At 48.2% G+C, this 20,125-nt stretch overlaps 1 protein-coding gene across 1 annotated transcript; it reads left to right on the top strand.

Annotated features, from left to right (window-relative positions):
- Positions 1–200: 200 nt before the first annotated feature.
- On the top strand, positions 201–17,986 carry LOC147121859 (regulator of G protein signaling 21-like). Its single transcript, XM_085978019.1, has 3 exons — positions 201–291; positions 3,268–3,434; positions 16,722–17,986. The coding sequence occupies exons 1-3, from the start codon at positions 201–203 to the stop codon at positions 16,899–16,901; spliced, it is 438 nt and encodes a 145-aa protein (XP_085834145.1). The 3' UTR covers positions 16,902–17,986.
- Positions 17,987–20,125: the final 2,139 nt, after the last annotated feature.

Genomic DNA, 20,125 nt, shown 5'->3' on the forward strand with positions numbered 1-20,125 from the left:
GAAAGTCCATTTGGAGGAGTGAAGAGCTGAGGGAGGCTGGACTGGTGCAGGACAAAAGAGTCGTAGCAGCTGCCAGGGAATTTGGTGCACACATACATGATGATCCTCCTATGGTTGCAGACGAGCTGCACATTGAGGGAGTGGAAGCCCTTGTGGTTCACAAAGACTCCCGGGTGGTGATGGGGTGCCCTGCTGGCCACATGTGCGCAGTCGATGATGCCCTGCACCTGTGGGAAGCCAGCCAGATTGGCAAAGCCAAGCACCTGCTCAGTAACACTGGATTCACCAGTGGTAAAGTTGATATAATTGGCTGACTTATCAAAGAGGGTCTGAGTGATGCATCTGTGGGCGGCCGACTGCGAGATCCCGTAAATGTCTTCTGCAGATCCCTGGAAGGAGCCTGAGGCAAAGAAGTTGAGGGCGCTGGTGACTTTGATAGCCACTGTTAAGTAGCTAAGCGATCTCACAACCATCGGATCAAATCAAAGCTCTGCAGTCCTGCCACATCCAGTCGTGAGTGGTGGTGGACAATTAAACAGTTAACAGGAGGAGGAGGCTCCAAAAATATCCCCATCTTCAATGATGGTGAAGCCCAGCACGTGAGTGCAAAAGACAAGGCTGAAGCAGTTGCAACTATCTTCAGCCAGAAGTGCCCAGTGGATGATCCACCTCGGCCTCCTCCTGAGGTCCCCAGCATCACAGATGCCAGTCTTCAGCCCATTCAATTCACTCCACGTGATGTCAAGAAACGGCTGAAGACACTGGATACTGCAAGGGCTATGGGCCCTGACAACATTCCGGCAATAGTACTGAAGACTTGTGCTCCAGAACTAGCTGCGCCCATAGCCAAGCTGTTCCAGTACAGCTACAACACTGGCATCTACCCGGCAATGTGGAAAATTGCCCAAGTATGTCCTGTCTACAAAAAGCAGGACAAATCAGACCCGGCCAATTACCGTCCCATCAGTCTACTCTCAATCATCAGCAAAGTGATGGAAGGTGTCGTCGACAGTGCTATCAAGCTTACTCAGCAATAACCTGCTAACTGACGCCCAGTTTGGGTTCCGCCAGGGCCACTCAGCTCCTGACCTCATTACAGCCTTGGTCCAAACATGGACAAAAGAGCTGAACTCAAGAGGTGAGGTGAGAGTGACTGCCCTTGACATCAAGGCAGCATTTGATCGAGTGTGGCATCAAGGAGCCCTAGCAAAACTGAAGTCAATGGGAATCAAGGAGAAAACTCTCCATTGGTTGGAATCATACCTAGCACAAAGGAAGTTGGCTGTGGGTGTTGGAGGTCATTCATCTCAATCACATGACATCACTGCAGGAGTTCCTCAGGGCAGTGTCCTAGGCCCAACCATCTTCAGCTGTTTCATCAATGACCTTCCCTCCATCATAAGGTCAGAAGTGGGGATGTTCGCTGATGATTGCACACTGTTCAGCACCATTCGAGACTCGTCAGATACTGACGCAGTCCGTGTCCATATGCAGCAACACCTGGACAACATTCAGACTTGGGCTGACAAGTGGCAAGTAACATTCGCACCACACAAGTGCCAGGCAATGACCATTTCCAACAAGCGAGACTCTAACCATCTCCCCTTGACATTCAATGGCATTACCATCGCTGAATCCCCCACTATCAACATCCTGGGGGTTACCATTGATCAGAAACTGAACTGGACCAGCCATATAAATACTGTGGCTACAAGAGCAGGCCAGAGGCTGGGAATTCTGCGGCGAGTGTCTCACCTCCTGACTCCCCAAAGCCTTTCCACCATCTACAAGGCACAAGTCAGGAGTGTGATGGAATACTCTCCACTTGCCTGGATGAGTGCAGCTCCAACAACACTCAAGAATCTCAACACCATTCAGGATAAAGCAGCCCGCTTGATTGGCACTCCATCCACCACCTTCAACATTCGCTCCCTCCAGCACCGGTGCACTGTGGCTGCAGTGTGTACCATCTACAAGATGCACTGCAGCAACTCGCCAAAGCTCCTTCAACAGCACCTTCTAAACCCACGACCTCTACCACTTAGAAGGACAAGGGCAGCAGACACATGGGAACATCACCACCTACAAGTTCCCCTCCAAGCCTCACACCATCCTGACTTGGACCTGTATCGCCGTTCCTTCACTGTCGCTGGGCCAAAATCCTGGAACTCCCTTCCTAACAGCATTGTGGGTGTAACTACACCATATGGACTGCAGCGGTTCAAGGCGGCTCACCACCATCTTCTCAAGGGCAATTAGGGATGGGCACTAAATGCAGGCCTAGCCAGCGACGCCCACATCCCATCAATGAATTTTTTAAAAAAGTAGTGTCCACCCGCTCCTCTGAGCTGCTGGTCTTGCTCCAGCAATGTGCAAATGTCTGCGATGACTTGGCGTGATTGCTTGAGCCTCCTTTGGCACTGCTGCTCAGTCATGCTAAGGAAGCTCACCCTCTGCCCATATACCCTGCGTTGCGGGTATCACCTCCAGCGGGGTTCAGCCCTGCACTGATGCCCTCTGTCCTGTGCAGCATCAGGTGGTTGAGGAGAAGTTTGGTGGTATTGTTGGTGCTGCTGGTGTGCCTTCTGCTGCTGGTTTTGGGGCTTATTGTGGTCCAATTCTGAGGACCATGGTGAGACAGTATAAACAGCACCCATGCTGATGGAATAGATGGCATGTCAAGTGGAGATGAGAGAAGCAATCTGTCAATGGTGTGATAGGTTCTACCAATGAGGTGAGACTGGATGGCGACTTTGCTGCAAACACTTGCAGCCTGTAGAAAGCTAAATGTGTGCCGGGAATGCAGTCAGCAATAGCTTCTGCCTGAGGAAAGTGATCAGCTATGAGGTGGGAGCTTTGATAGTACATTTCATGCTGTCATCTAATCAGCTGGAGCAATGGTCACTCAACTCCCACCTCATGCTGACAGACGTGGTTCCCGAGCTGCGTGAATCCCGTGGGTAGCCAGGGAAATTTGAAAGGTAGGCTGAAAAAGGCGCTTAAGGGTCTGACAACAAGCTGATAATAATTTGAATTAGCTAGCCCACCTCTGCCATTCGAGTCGCTGCCTCACCGGCAAACATGCCCGAGGGAAAAGCGTGTCGGGGTGGGATGACAGTGGGTTCCCGACCTGCTCCAACTTATTTCAAATTTCCCACCCGACCCGCCTTCGATCACGCCCACATGGACCCCATAAAATTCCGGCCATTTTTGTTACAGCCAGCCATGGTTTTGATGGTCTGCTAAATGTTCATTCCTTTTCCTCAGCTGGCCAGGCTGCCTTCAGAAGTTTCCTTAGGAAAGAATTCAGTGAAGAGAATATCGAATTCTGGCTGGCCTGTGAAGCCTACAAGAAAATCAAGTCTCCTACAAAACTGGCTTCTAAGGCCAAGAAGATTTACTCTCAATTTATAAAAGTTGAGGCCCCTAAAGAGGTACAGAATCTTATTGTTGTTGTTTTTAAAAATTACTTTTTGATTGTAACTGTCATCGAAATGAAAACTGGAAGCTCTTTACCAAAATGTTTTAAATTCTCAATTTTAAAATTCTCATCATCATTTTCAAATCCCTCCATGGCCTTGCCCCTCCCTATTGAGACAATAATCTGGGACAAAATTAATTGGCATTTGGAAAAGTATGGGCTAATAAATGAAAGTCGGCATGGATTTGTTAAAGGCAAATCATGTTTGACTAACTTGATTGAGTTCTTTGATGGAGTAATGGAAAGGGTCGATGAGGGCAGTGTGGTTGATGTTGTGTATATGAACTTTCAAAAGGCATTTAACAAAGTACCACATAATAGACTTGTTAGCAAAATTAAAACCCATGGGATTAAAGGGACAGTGGCAGCATGGATACAAAATTGGCTAAGGAACAGAAGTAGAAAGTAGTGTTGAATGTTTGTTTCTCAGACTGGAGGGAAGTATACAGTGGTGTTCCCCAGGGGTTGGTATTAGGACGACTGCTCTTTTTGATATATATTAATGACGTGGACTTGGGTATACAGGGCACCATTTCAAAGTTTGCAGATGATACAAAACTCAGAAATGTAGTAAACAATGAGGAGCATAGTAACAGACTTCAGAAGGTTATAGACACACTGGTAAAATGGGCAGACACAGGTAAGATGAAATTTAATGCAGAGAAGTGTGAAGTGATACACTTTTCTAGGAAGATTGAGGAGAGGCAATATGAACTAAACAGTACGGCCTAGAAATTCAGTTTGCACAGTTTTGGGGTGCTAAAGTCGGGCGTTCGGTAAATTTAGCGCCCGCCGGAAACTGCAGGCAACCGCGCCGAAATTCAGTGGATTTGGCCAAGAGTTTTGGCGAGCGCTGAAACCGGCGTTGCAATGCTCGGTTCCGGCGCTAAACCGGCGCTGCGGCCTGATAACGCCGATGCCGGGCGCAGCGCAGGTGCGGTCATGTGTTGCTTGACAGCAGACACCCTGACGCCGGCCTGCTCTTAAAGGGGGAAGGGTCAACTTTGACTGCTGCCACGCCCTGCACACTGGAGCCCTGCTGCTAGGCCTCAACAGTGCTGGTGGGACAAAATAGCGCCAGAACAGATGGAGATGGCCCGTGAAAGAGCCCAGCGCTTCTCAGACCATGCACTGAGGGTGCTGATTGATGCTGTCCAGGAGAGAAGACCCATCTTGTGCCCGGACAATGGCAGAAAGGCTCCCAGGAGAGAGTTCAGGAAAGCCTGGAGGAGCATCGCACGCAGGGTCTCCTCAAACTCAGATGTGCCCAGGACTGCGGACCAGTGCCGCAAAAAGTTCAATGACCTCTGTCGGCTGGTGAAGGTGAGTACCCTTTCCACTGTCCTCCTCATCCTTGCATGTGAGCCTCACACTATGGGCAAAGGGACCTCAAAGGCATAATGGGCAGCCCTCCTCACGCAGCAATGCCACTGGCATGATCATCAGCAGCACTTTCTGCACTGACCACACTGGCCAGGCTATTCCACCATGGGAGGCACTACACACAGCAACAGGGCACCACACTGTACTTAGAGTCCGTCCTTTCTCTTGCAGGCCAAGCTGGCAAGAAATGCGCGCAGCCGGCTGGAGACCGGTGGTGGACGGCCCCACTACCAGGCTCTAAGTGCTCTGGAGGAGAGCGTCGCTGGACTCCTGCGTCCCCGGGTGACTGGCCCTGTAGCCATCGGGGATGCGGACCCTGTGCTGGAAGCCACTGGTAAGGAGATGACCGCTTGCAGCTCTCTCGTTGCCCTAGTGCTTCCGATCTAAATCCTTTCCCACTGACGGACAAATGCGCATAATGCCACCGCTCAGGCGTCCCTCGCTGACGCCCTGTCCTCACTTTAAAGCTACTCTTGTGCCTTCCTGCTTTCAGCTGCTGAGGAGGAGGTGGCCCCTGAGGCGCCGGGTGCCAGGCCCTTGGAGGAGGAGGACGTCCAGGACGAGGAGGAAGCCGGGCCATCAGGCGAGCCCTCAGCCGTGCCAGGGGATGGCAATGAAGGGGGGACGTCTGGCATGCAGGAGAGCCAGGGGGAGGTGTTGCAGGGGAGGGCAGATCCTGCTTGCAGTGGGGTCCAGGCAGGCGGCAGGGGTCGGGCAGCTCGGCCGGCTTCTCCCCAGCTGCAGAGTCCTCTCTCCAGTCCGGAGAGTGGCCTCGGCCAGGAGGTGCGCCTCCTGCAAGAGATCTCGGTGGCGTCTGACCGGCGCCACCATGAGTTCATGGGGGTTGTGCAGCAGATGCCGCATGCCATCGAGTCCCTGGCTCAGAGTGTGGCAGCATTCGGCCAATCACAGGCCAGGGGGGTGGAGCAACTGGCCGCAGCGCACGCCAGGGGGGTCGAACTACTCGCGGCACTGCAGGAGGAGAGTCGCCAGAGAGGTGGTTCCTTCGACACATTGTCACAGCAGCTGGAGGCACATACCCGGGCAGTGCGGTCACTGACTTCTGCCACACTCCCTTTGACGCAGAGGCGTCGCACCCGCACCCGCCGCCCTGCTGCAACACAGCGGGCTGGCCTCCAGCACATAGCTGCGCCAGCTGAACTGCCAGGCCGGACGACTGCCACTGTGTCTGCTGAGCCTCACGCGCCTGGCAGCAGCCAGCTTGCCCCCCTTGGAGCATCCGACACTGCCAGTCCCCCAGCCAGGGTGCGAGGAGCTGCTGCTGCCACTGATGCTGGCCAGCCACAGCCGAAGCAGTCAGCAGCCGGCCCCTCCCGGGACGTGCGTCGTGTTGGCCGACCCCCAAGGGCATCTGTCGCGACGCATGGGGGCCCTCATGAGCCTTCCCCCAGCCTTGAGGCCGCCACAGGGCCCACGTTGAGGCGGAGCAGCAGGCCGGGCAGGGGCCGGGGAAGGCTCTCTAAGGACTCGCCCTCTCGGCACAGCCGCTAGAGTGTGGTCTCTGCGGCATTGTATATATGGGGGGGATTGTGTTTTGGGGGCTGATTTTTGTGGATGGCCGAAATTGAAGGCATTTTTTGTTTTTATGGGGGTCTTTCTGTTGGCGAGGGGGGCCCTTTTTTTGTTACGGCCAATGTTGAAGGCCATTTGGATGGCCAACTTTTGTTAGTCCTCCCCAGGTTGGGGGAGTGACATATGTTTGTGACTGTTTTTTGGGTGTGTTCTGTGTTTTTGAGTTTCATGTGGGAAGGGGCCTCAGTTTGTTAAATAAAGGTTTTTATTTATTCAGCTTGTCCAGGTGTCATGTTTCAAGTGTTTGCTGCGTTAACCGGCTGACGGCTTCCGGAGCGGCTGCCTTCAGGTGCGCTCATTCCCACAGGCCATTCCCTCACAGCGGGCCTAGAAGTGTCGAGCAATAAGCCCCCGGCGTACGGCCCTTGGGCCTTCTGGCCCCCTCCTGGCCTGCTCCTCCTCCTCCTCCCCCTCCTCCTCCTGATGGTCCTCCTGCTCGTCCTCCTCAGGTGGTGGTGCAATGTCAGGTGGCAGTGCCTGCGTCCGGCGGATAGCCAGGTTGTGCAGCATGCAGCACACGACGACGAACTGGGACACTCTATCCGGCGAATACTGTAGAGAGCCGCCGGAGCGATCCAGGCAGCGGAAGCGTTGCTTGAGGACGCCTATGGTTTGCTCTATGACGTTCCTTGTTGCTTGATGGCTTTCGTTGTATGAGTCCTCCGCTGGGGTCCTGGGCGCACAGAGCGGGGTCATGAGCCATGTGCACAAAGGGTAGCCCTTGTCCCCGATAAGCCATCCCCTTGGTGGAGGCTGTGCCTGGAACATGTCAGCCACAGTAGTCTGGCGCAGGATAAAAGCATCGTGGCTGCTTCCTGGGAAGCGGGCATTTACAGCTAGGATGCGCTGCCTGTGGTCACACACCAGCTGCACATTGAGGGAATGGTAGCCCTTGTGGTTGCGGTAAACCTCGGGATTGTCTATAGGTGCCCGCATAGCCACATGCGTGCAGTCAATGGCGCCCTGCACCATGGGGAAGCCCGCGATCCTGCCAAATCCCACTGCACGCTGCTGCTGCCTCTGTTGGGTCATGGGGAAGGAGATGAACTGGTGTCTCCTCGCGAACAGTGCATCGGTGACCTGCCGGATGCAGCGATGTACGGCAAACTGGGAGATGTTCGCGATGTCCCCAGCAGCGGCTTGGAACGAGCCGCTTGCATAAAAGCTGAGAGCCACCGTGACCTTCACTTCCACCGAGAGAGACGTCCTGGACATGAGCTGTGGCTGCAAATCTGCATGAAGCAGCTGGCAGATCTCTCCAACCACCTCCCTTCTGAAGCGCAGCCTCTTTACACAAAGTGCCGCAGACATGGTGACATAGGACACCTGCTGCCGGTATTGCCTGGGTGCGTAAGGCCTACGTTGGCGACGCCTGATGGCCCTTCTGTGTCTACGCATGGCTGCCCGTCTCTCACAGCGTCTGCGAGCCCTCCGCACATAATGCTGCAACTCAATGTTGGCCCCCCATGCAGCCCCCATAATCAAGGTCGCAACAGTGAAATCAGCAAGAGTCAAATGTCAAAGCACTGGCCAGAAGCCGGAAAGACCTCTCCTATCTTGTCCCAAATCTGGAATCTCTGTCCCTTGGTCTCTGTGTAGAAATCCAAAGCAGTGAAGTCATTGCAGCAAAATGGCTGGGCTTTATAGGTCAGTGGAGGTGCCCTTTAATTTGCGCTCCCCGAGGCCCACAGGGCCTCTGCAACGTTCCATTTTACAATTCCTAATAGCGCCACGCCCACATTGGGCGGGCGCCACTCAATTTCCGGGTTGGGGCGCTAAAACAGCGTTGCGCGAGGATATGACGTCATAAGCTGCGCGCGCACCCGAGCGGGCGCTAACACTTTGCGCCGGCGCTAAATCTCAAATGAATTTGGGCGTCGGCGCAGATCGGTCTGCATTCCGGCGCTAAGGCTTTATCGACGGAAATATAGCCCTTTTTTGGCGTTAGCGCCTGGCGCAGCCAACTGAATTTCTAGGCCTACAATTTTAAAGGGAGTGCAGGAATAGAGAGACCTGGGGGTGTATGTACACAAATCTTTGAAGGTGGCAGGACAAGTTGAGAAGGCTGTTAAAAAAGCATATGAGAACCTTGGCTTTATAAATAGAGGCATAAAGTACAAAAGCAAGGAAGTTATGCTAAACCTTTATAAAACACAGGTTAGGCCTCAGCTGGAGTATTGAGTCCAATTCTGAGCACCACACTTTAGGAAGGATGTCAAGGCCTTGGAGAGGGTGCAGAGGAGATTTACTGGAATGGTACCAGGGGTGAGGGACTTCAATTATGTGGAGAGATTGGAGAAACTGAGATTGTTCTCCTTAGAGCAGAGAAGGTTAAGAGGAGATTTGACAGAGGTGTTTAAAATCATGAATGGTTTTGATAGAGTAAATAAGGAGAAACTGTTTCCAGTGGCAGAAGGGTTGGTAACCAAAGGACACAGATTTAAGGTGATTGGCAAAAGGACCAGAGGCGACATGAGGAGACGTTTGTTTACACAGTGAGTGGTTGTGATCTGGAATTCACTGCCTGAAAGGGCAGTGGAAGCAAATTCAATAGTAACATTCAAAAGGGAATTGGATAAATACTTGAAGGGACAAAGTTTACAGGGCTATAGGGAAAGAGCAGTGGAGTGGGATTAATTGGATGGCTCTACCAAAGCGCCCACACAGGCACGATGGGCCGAATGGCCTCCTTCTGTGCTGTATCATTCTATAATTCTATGATCTCTGTAACCGCCTCCAGCCCTACAACCCTCTAAGAATTCTGCCTTCCTCCAACTCTGGCCTCTTGTGCATCTTCCATGTCTTTCGCCCCACCATTGGTGGCCTTGCCTTCAGCCATCTCGATTTCCCTCTCCAAACATCTTTCTCTGTCCACCTCTCTCTCCTCCTTTAAGATGCTCCTTAAAACCTTCCTCTTTCACCTGTCCTAATGTCTCCTTCTTTGACTCAATGTAAATTTGAGTCTGATAAGGTTCCTGTGAAGCACCTTGGGACGTTTTACTATGTTAAAGGCTCTATATAAGTGCAAGTTGTTGTTGTAGTTTATGCCCTCCCACATATAGAAATGGTATTAGCCTACCTCAGACCTCTTCTCAACAGAAGCAACTTGAGACAGCTCTGAAAATCATGAAAATACGCAGCAGAGTGTTAACAACGCCAGAGGAAAAGTGTGCAGCTGGCCGTCTCCTACGACTTATGGTTGCACGTTAAGTGTGCATCCTGTAATAGTTCACACAGAAAAAAGCAGTCCCTCCATGTTCAGACACACAGCGAGGAAGTAGAATGGCCTATAAAGTGCTAAAATGGAGATGGTTGAATAGCTGAGACAATAGGAGGCAAAATGAGAGAAGATAGATACATTTACATGACAGAGAATGTGTGAATCTCTGAGGCAGTGGGGTGGGGGGTAGGGAGGAAGGGGAGGGGAAGGCAGGTAGAAGTGGAAGCAGGAAAAACTAGCAAAGTAGAGCAGGTTACAGTGGCTCAGGAGCTTGGGAGAAGAAAAAAAGCTGCTTTTGTTGTCCAGACGAATCATTAATTAATAATCAACTGCAATGAGTTATTTTTCTGTTCTTGCAGTTGATGTTCTCTTTCCTACACTGTGGGATTATCACTAACACCTACAGAGTCAAATCAAATCAGCATCTGAGTAGGAAATAATTCATAATAAGTGCCATAGTCTGCGTCAATGTTTATTTGCAAGTATTTGTTTAAATGTTACTGTAATTTTTTTTCCTTAAACCTCAATGATAATTTAATTTTATGATTAATTTTGAGTCTAGATTTGGGGGTGTTGTGAAATTGGTCCACGTTGTGCCCATTTTGTGGATGGAAAACAGGGGGATGGGGAGGGTGCACCAAGGTCCAATTAAAGGGCCCATTTCTGGGCCAAAACGTCCAACGCCATACTGTTTCAAGCGTCACTGACACCATCCTAAAACAGGCATTTGGCCTCTTGAATATGCTAACTAAGGGTTTAATGCCTGTTTTAGGATCCCTATCAGAAAATGGTCTGCCCTGAGTGGAGCAGGCGTCGGGCCTAGTCCACTCAGGATTACGTGCTCAACACGCAGCCTAACCAGCATTTCTTAAAGGTGTCACCACTAGAAATATATATTTTTATATACTTACCTTAATGTGTAGCCAGGAGGAGCAGGAGTGCTCCTCTCGCCTCTGCAGCTTGCCCAAGAGCTGCTGCTGGACACCACTCAGTTCCCTCCCAATCACCTCTGCTGCTCGCTCCCCTCCCCGGACCTACCTGAGGACCACAGCCAGCATCATAGCAGCCCAACATTCATCCGAGCTTCACCGGTGAGCTGCCTGGGGTCGCGCGGTAGACATCCGCAGCTCCCCCAGTCTTATTAAGATGGGGCACGAGGCCTAAGGCCCAATATCAATCGGACCGCGAGCCAACTGTTCCACATCGTTCCCTGCGGCCAGTTCAGGTCAGCTTGATAGGTCAGTTCTGACATCCCTCCTCAAGGTGAGAATGTAAGAGTGACTTACAATCCCATGTTCCCAGCGGGTGGCAGGCAGTGCGGAGTGGGAGACAAGGGGCTGCAGCAGTGTGGCTCCTGTCTTCTGACCCACACTCCCAGGGAGTGCAGCTCTCTGCTGGGAGCTCAGGCCCACCCCTCTGATATACATTACCAAGAACAAGGGGAAGTTTTCATGTTAACGGGTGCTGGTCAGTGTAACATTTGCATATTGAATTATCATTGGCCCGCAGGCATCTGTAAGGAATATCTATTATATTCACATGTGATCACATGCTGAGTTGTCATTGGCCTGCAGGCATCTGTAAGGGGTCCTAACTCCATCTTGTCCACACGGTGCTGTATGATTGAAATCACAGACCTGATGCGTCATAAAAGAGTTTAAACTGTAATACTCCGTTGTCCTGCAATTTATTAGTTTTGTACAAAGTGTGCAAAACAAGACATGGTGTCAGAACAGGGATTTGAAATGGACATCGTTGGAGCTCCCTTACCTCGAATGAACTGGGAATCTTTGAACTTACATAGAGAATGGAGCAAGTTCAAGCAACACATGCAGTTGATATTCTCGGGTCCGCTGAAAAGCAAAGGGGAGGAAGAAAGATGTGGATCGGAGAAAAAGGGAGAGACATTTTTAACACATGGTCTCTCACCGCGGATGAAGCAAAGGTACTGAAAAGTTATTTTGACCGTTTTGAAGCATATGTGATGCTCAAGACAAATACGATATTTGCTAGGTACAAGTTTCAGGAGAAAGTACAAGGAGCTAGTGAGTCGTTTGAACAGTTCGTGACTGAGTTAAAACTACTGGTAAAAGACTGTGAATATGCAGAAGATAAAGAGGAGATGGTCAGAGACCGCATCGTGTTTGGAATACATTCAGCTAAAGTGAGAGAGAAACTTTTGAATGTTGGGTCCGGGCTAACGCTGGACAAAGCTATAGATATAGCTAGATCGCACGAGATAGCCCAAGCACAGTTGAAAACCATAACCGGCACCACGAGCAGTTCGTGTGAACAGACAGTGCATGCAGTTAATAGACACACACCAAAGAACACCGCCCAGAGAGCGTGTTTCAGAACAGAAAGAACAGAGAGAGTTCTAAAAATGGGCGACACAGACATAAAACGCTTCAAAAACTGTGGATATTATGGAAACAAGATGCACGGGGAAAAGGAGTACTGCCCTGCCAAAGGAAGACAATGTGCTAAATGTGGTAAACAGAACCACTTTGCTAAAGTCTGCAGGACTGTTTTCGGAAGAGCAGTACACACAGTGACAGCCAAATGCCAGATAGAGAGCCAAATGCAGAGGAACTGTTTATTGATTCTGTGTCACAGAAAAAACAGATTTCAGAGACTGAGCAAGCCTTTGCCGATATTGAGATAGGAAAACAGGGCACAGAGCTTAGGTTTAACCTAGACACTGGAGCTCAGGTTAATGTAATTCCTCTGAGTGAGTATCACAGCTTGAAGGATGAGTGTGAGCTACAGCCCACCTCATGCAGACTGATCAGCTATGGGGGTGAGCAGCTCATTGTAAAAGGCACATGCGTGATGAAATGCAAGTACAAAGAAAGAAAGCAACATGATGTTGGACTTTTGCATTATTGACACTCGAGCACCTTCAGTGCTAGGTCTAAAGGCATGTTTAGACATGGACCTCGTCAAGCTAGTGCTATCATTGACAGCACCAGTCGAGAAGCAGACAGTCCTGGAGGAGTTTGCTGATGTTTTCAAAGGAATCGGACTATTCCCAGGTGAATGCACTATTCACCTTGACCCAGCAGCAATCCCTGTGGTTTGCCCACCGAGAAGGATACCCCTTGCTCTATGGAGTCGCCTGAAGGAGGAGCTGCAGAGCATGGAGAATACAGAAATCATCGTCCGGGAAACAGAACCGACAGAGTGGGTCAACGCGATAGTAGTGGTTGAGAAACCACGTACAGGCAAGTTCAGAGTCTGTCTCAACCCCAGAGATTTGAACAAGGCTATCAAACGCCCTCACTACCCTCTACCAACGCTAGATGACATCACACCCAAGCTAGTAGGAGCACGTTACTTCAGTGTAATGGACGCACGATCAGGATACTGGACTATCAAGCTCACGGAAGAGTCATCTAAGCTAACAACGTTCAACACACCATTTGGACGCTACTGATTTCTGCATTTACCATTTGGTCTTATCTCAGCTCAGGATGAATTCCAGCGGAAGATCGACGAAACCTATGAAGGCCTCGACGGCATAGTCGCAATCGTAGATGACATCCTCATCTATGGCAGGAATAGAGAGGAACATGACAGGAACCTCCGTGCGATGCTACAAAGATCACGGGAGAAAGGTATCTGGCTCAACCCCAAGAAAAGCATAATCGGATCCACCGAGATCAGTTATTTCGGGCATCGCCTCTCAACTGATGGCATTAAGCCGGATCCAGAGAAAATCTCCGCCATCAAGAAGATGGAGCCACCGAAGAACCGCGCAGAGCTAGAGACAGTACTAGGCATGGTTAACTACTTAGCCAAGTTTGCCCCGAGCCTCTCCGAAATCAACGCACCCATGCGTCAGTTGCTCAAACAATCCAATGAGTTCTTGTGGGACAAACAACATGACACAGCATTTCAGAAAATGAAAGACCTAATCACCAGAGAACCAGGACCAGTTCTTGCCTACTTCGACCCCAACAAAGAGCTCAGACTACAAGTGGACACGTCAAAGTACGGACTAGGTGCAGTATTACTGCAAGAAGGAAAGCCCATCGGCTACGCTTCCAGATCTCTCTCAGACAGTGAAATCAACTATGCTCAAATCGAGAAAGAGCTATATGCAATTCTGTTTGGATGTAAGCGTTTCCACCAGTACGTCTATGGCCGACAAGTCATTGTGGAATCCGACCACAAGCCCCTCGAGTCAATCATGAGGAAACCACTAGCCGCAGCCCCACCAAGGCTACAGAGAATGATCCTTCAGCTACAGAAGTACGACTTCACAATCATTCACCGTACAGGCAAAGACATTCCTGTCACAGACACGCTCTCCAGAAAGTCTCTTAGCTACCAGGACAGCAGCCTCAGTGAAGGCATGGATGTGCAGGTGCATATGGTGTACAACAGCTTACCTGTGAGTGACTCAAAACTGAAGGAGATCTGAGCAGAAACAACGAAAGATACACAACTCACACTGCGGAGCAAAGTCATACACGAAGGATGGCCTGAGGGAAGGAGGAAATGCCCTCAGAGCATATCTGAATTCTGGAACCACAGGGACGAACTGTCACAAATCAACAGAATCGTCTTCAAAGGGGAGAAAATCATCATTCCTACCAGGCTCAGAGAAGAGATGTTGATAAAAATTCATGCTGGACATATGGGCATGGAAAAATGCAAAAAAAGAGCACGTGACATTATGTTTTGGCACGGAATGTGCAAACACATTGAGGACATTGTCGGAAAATGTTCCATTTGTCTAGAACGCCGCCCATCAAATGTCAAAGAGCCCATGATACCTCACCGTATCCCAGACAGGCCCTGGCAGGTCACGGCAACGGATCTGTTCACATGGAACAATGAGGACTACATAGTGACTGTTGATTACTACAGCAGATTTTTTGAACTGGACAAGCTTCACAGCACCACATCTGCAGCTGTGATCCACAAGCTAAAGGCAGCCTTTGCCAGGCAGGACATTGTAGAGACTTTAGTCTCAGACAATGGCCCCCAATACAAATCAAAAGAGTTCGAGTCATTTGCCAAGGCATGGGATTTCACACATGTCACATCAAGCCCACATTACCCTCAAAGTAATGGCCTTGCTGAAAAAACTGTCCAGATTGCAAAAATACTCATGGACAAAGCCAAAGCGGACAAAAGAGACCCCTACATCAGTCTCCTTGAGTACCGCAACACTCCGGTTGACAACTGCAAGTCACCAGCACAGCTGTTGATGAGCCGCAGACTTCGCTCAATCCTTCCAAGCACCAACCAGCAGCTGCAGCCAGAGGTCGTCAGCTGCAAGCAAGTGCATGCAAAACGTGTACAGAGACAGCAACACCAAAAGAGATACTATGACAGGTCAGCTAGACTACTGCCGCCACTGCACAATGGAGAATCCATCAGAATCCAGGAGCATGACTGCTGGAAGCCAGCAGTTGTCATCCAGCCAGCTGACACTGAGCGATCGTATCACGTCCGCACCCCAGAAGGACAGGTGTACTGCCGCAATCGCAGGCACCTCCTGAACACCAAGGAACAACACCGTCATTCCAACGAGAGGATCAGTTCAACAGAGTGTGATGAACAGAGCAATACACAAAACACATCATACTTCCCTGAACCTAAACCTGAACCTGATTTGTTGACCAATTCAGGAGCATGCTCAGTTCCATACCACACAAGGTCGGGACGAGAGGTCAAGCCTAGAGTTATCCTTGACTTGTGAACTGTCAAAGGGTGTAGGCGGATCGCTGCCCTAAAAAAAAAACTGTACATCGTTATTGAAACGTTGAGATGTTTTCAGTCCATTTAAATGCTGAGTTTACTTATATGTTTATGCTACCGAGAACATTATGTAGAAGAAAGGTTTAAAAGTAATGCATAACATTTTTCTTTTAAAAGAAAGGGGATGTAACATTTGCATATCGAATTATCATTGGCCCGCAGGCATCTGTAAGGAATACCTATTATATTCACATGTGATCACATGCTGAGTTGTCATTGGCCTGCAGGCATCTGTAAGGGGTCCTAACTCCATCTTGTCCACACGGTGCTGTATGATTGAAATCACAGACCTGATGCTTCATAAAAGAGTTTAAACTGTAATACTCCGTTGTCCTGCAATTTATTAGTTTTGTACAAAGTGTACAAAACAAGACAGTCAGGACCAAGAAACCCCGGGACAGAAACTGGCCAGAGTACTGCCACAGGAAAATGTTCAGCTTTTGTACACTATACTGTAAATGCATGATTAAAAACTATAATCATCTAGGCCTTTAAATAATAAAGGAACTTTTGGTTTCTATTTAAATTTGCCAAGTTTTATTGTTGATGGTGATATACAGCTTGTAGCTGTAGTTATTGGCTGTTCAGTTCTAGTGTAGTTGTGGAGGTCCTATGGATATACTCGTGAGGAGGAGGTAAGGGCACAAGAAAGAATTGAATGAGAGTCATTTGGCCCAGGAAATCTGCTGCTGAGAATGTACCCTGGAGGCTATCACAGCCAAGTTTGATGCCCATATATGAACACTATCCAAAAGGGTTATAATCAGCAGTCCCTCGTCAGGGTCAGTTATAACATCCATACCATCACCAATTAGGTTTGCCAACTCTGGTTGGATACATCCTTGGAGGTTTCATCACATGACCTCTTGTCTCCAATCGCCCTGCCCAGTTAAACTGGCTTTTTTTATTCTTCTCCAATATTTTAATAACTAATAAACCAAAGTGAAAAATACACTATTTTGTTAATGCAACCTATGATCTGTCCGCCTGAGTTGCTCACAGCAGCGTCCTGGAGATTAATCTTTAATTCCTGGAGACTCCAAGGCAACCTGAGAGGCTTGGCAACACTAACACCAATGCTCAGACCTAGGGTTGAACCTTGACCCTTCTTGGCTTGTGTGGCTCAGTACCACACAATGTGCACGTTTACCTATTAAGTCGTATGAATATCAAAAGACACCCTCAGGAAGCCCTGGGTCTAATCAATATGTACAGCAATGGAAAATAGCTCAAACGCTGATCATTTTCATACGTTTGTTTTTTTTCTCACAGATTAACATTGATTTTACGACGCGAGAGATTATTACCAAAAACATTGGTGAGCCGACCCACTCCAGCTTTGAACAGGCACAAAAAATAATCTACTGCCTGATGGCAAAAGACTGTTACCCCAGGTTCCTGAGATCGGACGGCTACCTGGAACTGGTAAACAAGACAGACAATAGTCAATAGAATTGAAGCCATTCGTCTCCTGACATTATATAGAATGAGCAGCGGGTAATGTCTCCAGAACAGTAGTTAGTTACCAGCTGGACACTGAGAATATTGTAAGCATTTTAAGATTGTGTGGATTGTTCAGGCTGGATCTGAAATAATTAACAACAAAAATGAGAAAAGAAATGTTCCCATACGTTTAAACTCCTCAAATCCTAAAGAAAAATGCTCACAACACATTTAGTTTCTTAGTTATTGTCAGAAGATTTGAATGTGCTTGTGTTACTCTCCAAGCCTGGTTTAAGCACTGAACTGTAGACAGGTAAACCTTGTTGTTACTAATGTTGTGCAGGAACTCCCCAAAGTAGTTCTCCTTATTTGGGATCAAAGTTTGAACTCTGCTGTTAAAAATAATAGAGCTTTAGCCAGGAGCAGTGAACATAATATTTGGCACGAAAGAGTCTATAATTGCATAAGTTAAAACAATAAGGTTTGACTGTATCCAGACACAGTTCTTGGCTAACTCATGACATGAACCCAAATCTCTTACATTGATGAGGCGATCACACTAATCATGAAAAGTGAATTCAGACCTGCAGTGCAATATTCTCATTGTGTGTTTTCAAATAGACTTTGGCATAAGTTGAAAGGACTGTTGTCATAATTAGCATTGTAAACTGAGACATTACTCATTACCGATGGCACTTTTCTTTCTATTTTATTTAAGTAGTTGTTTACTTTCTGCATTTATTTGTATAAGTTGCAGTTACTCGACAAAAGTAATACAGAAAATCTAAAGGAGTGGGCTGAGTTAAAGGCATCCACTCCAAATTTGACAATAATGCACTTTAGGTGACTTGGGAGAGTAGAGCTACTCCCTTAAATGTCTTTACATTTGATAAGGAAGACCAATAATGGGCTATCACAGACTCTGTAATAGTTTACTACTGCCATTGACTACTCAAATCATTTACTACGGTCACCAGCTATTAGTTTACTATTATCAACTGCTATCATAGTTTCCAACTTTATCACTTTGTAATAGTTATTTTTTTAAATGGTTAATGATTTTAACAACAGAATAAAATCATACTCCAAACTCGGATTGTTGCTCTGTACTCTAGCTTTCATTTAAGTAACACTTGATTTTGTTCTAAGGCTCTGAGATTGTATTTAATAAATTGAATTAAGCTTTAGTAGTTTATTCAAGAAACCCACTGGTTTTGGGTGGGAGACCAATGGGACACTATGCAGGTGAAGCCTGGGAGTTAAAATCTTCTGGACCTCATGCTGTCGAAGTTGGGATGATTTTCTGCCCGTCTCGGACTATGCCCACACAACTGCCGCCCTGAGTTAAAATCGGGACTAATACTACAGTAGCAGTTATAAGATGCACTGCATAAGCAGTCCCTACACACCTGTTAGTTTCTGTTACATTTTCATCTATGTCTCACCACCTCTACTGCACTAAGTGCACCCAGATTTGACGTTACTTAATCACTTCTTGATTTGCCTTTTCTTCTCTATTACTTATTCCAGCCTGGGTAGTCTCCTGCCAACCATGAGCAATGGCCTTTCGTCTTTGGTTCTCGACCTTAAAAACAAAACTCGCTCATTAACAAGAAGAAAATTACAAAAACAAACTTTGTTTTAAAAATAAGCCATGAAAGATTATATATAATCCCTTCTTCTTCTTAGGCAGTCCCTCGGAACCGAGGATGACTTGCTTCCACATTAAAAAAGAGTTCTCAGTTGACTGATGAGTCCAATGCGGGACCTACAGTCTCTGTCATAGGTGGGGCTGACGGTGGTTGAAGGGGCGGGTGGGTGGGGTGCTTGGGTTGACGTGCGTTCCGTGCGTTGCCTGCACTTGGCTTCCGCTTGCTCCCGGCGAAGATACTCGAGGTGTTCGCCGCCTTTTCGGATGCTTCTCCTCCATTTTGTGCAGTCTTGGGCCAGGGATTCCCAGATGTTGGTGGGGATGTTACACTATTTTAAGGAGGCTTTGAGGGTGTCCTTGAAGCATTTCCTCTGCCCCCCTGGGGCTCTCTTGTCATGCCGGAGCTCCGAGTAGAGCGCTTGTTTTGGGAGTCTCACATCGGGCATGCGGACAATGTGACCCGCCCATCGGAGCTGATCGAGCGTGGTCAAAGCTTCGATGCTGGGGATGTTGGCCTGAGCAAGAACACCGACGTTGGTGCGCCTATCCTGCCAATGGATTTGCAGGATCTTGCAGAGGCAAAGTTGGTGGTACCTTTCCGATGGTTTTATGAAGGGGAAGTCATGTTTGACAAATTTGCTCGAATTCTTTGAGGATGTAACATACAGGGTGGATAAAGGGGAACCAGTGGATGTAGTGTATTTGGACTTCCAAAAGGCATTTGACAAGGCATATGAGAACACATGGGTATGATCTGGTGGCCATTATGGAAACATGGCTGCAAGATAATCATGACTGGGAACTAAACATACAAGGGTATTTGACAATTAGGAAGGACAGACAGGAAGGAAAGGGAGGTGGGGTTGCTATAATCAAGGATGGAATCACTGCAATAGTCAGAAATGATATTGGGTCAAAGGATCAGGATATTGAAATAGTTTGGGTGGAGATAAGGAATAAGAAGGGGAAAAAGTCACTAGTGGGCGTAGTCTATAGGTCTCCTAACAGTGGCAACTCTGTTGGTCGGAGTATAAATCAGGAAATAGTTGGGGCTTGTAATAAGGGAACAGCTATAATCATGGGGGATTTTAACTTTCATATTGACTGGACTAATCAAATTGGGCATGGCAGCCTTGAGGAAGAGTTCATAGAGTGTATTAGGGACGGGTTTCTTGAGCAGTATGTAACTGAACCAACCAGGGGGCAGGCAATCTTAGATCTAGTCCTGTGTAATGAAACAGGATTAATAAAAAAATGTCCTAGTAATGGATCCCCTTGGAATGAGTGACCATAATATGGTTGAATTCCAAATTCAGTTTGAGGGTGAGAGAGTTGGATTTCAAACCAGCATACTGAGCTTAAATAAAGGAGACTATGAAGGTATGAGAGTAGAATTGACTAAAGTGGACTGGGAAAACAGATTAAAGTGTAAGGCGGTACAAGAGCAGTGGTCTACATTCAAGGAGATATTTCACATCTTTCAAGATAAATATATTCCACTGAGGAAAAAGGGGAGTAAAAGAAAAGACAGCCATCCGTGGCTTAGTAAAGTAATAAAGGATAGTATCCGACTGAAAACAAG

This window comes from Somniosus microcephalus, chromosome 3 (assembly GCF_052327205.1).
Source record: "Somniosus microcephalus isolate GS21.2 chromosome 3, FLI_Smic_1.0, whole genome shotgun sequence".
Lineage (NCBI taxonomy): Eukaryota > Metazoa > Chordata > Chondrichthyes > Squaliformes > Somniosidae > Somniosus > Somniosus microcephalus.

Coding starts and splice junctions, on each gene's coding strand:
- LOC147121859 (XM_085978019.1), top strand. CDS start 201: ATGTGCGCAGTCGATGATGCCCTGCACCTGTGGGAAGCCAGCCAGATT. Junction 292..3,267: donor TAACACTGGATTCACCAGTG/GTAAAGTTGATA, acceptor CCTTTTCCTCAG/CTGGCCAGGCTGCCTTCAGA. Junction 3,435..16,721: donor AAGTTGAGGCCCCTAAAGAG/GTACAGAATCTT, acceptor TTTTTCTCACAG/ATTAACATTGATTTTACGAC.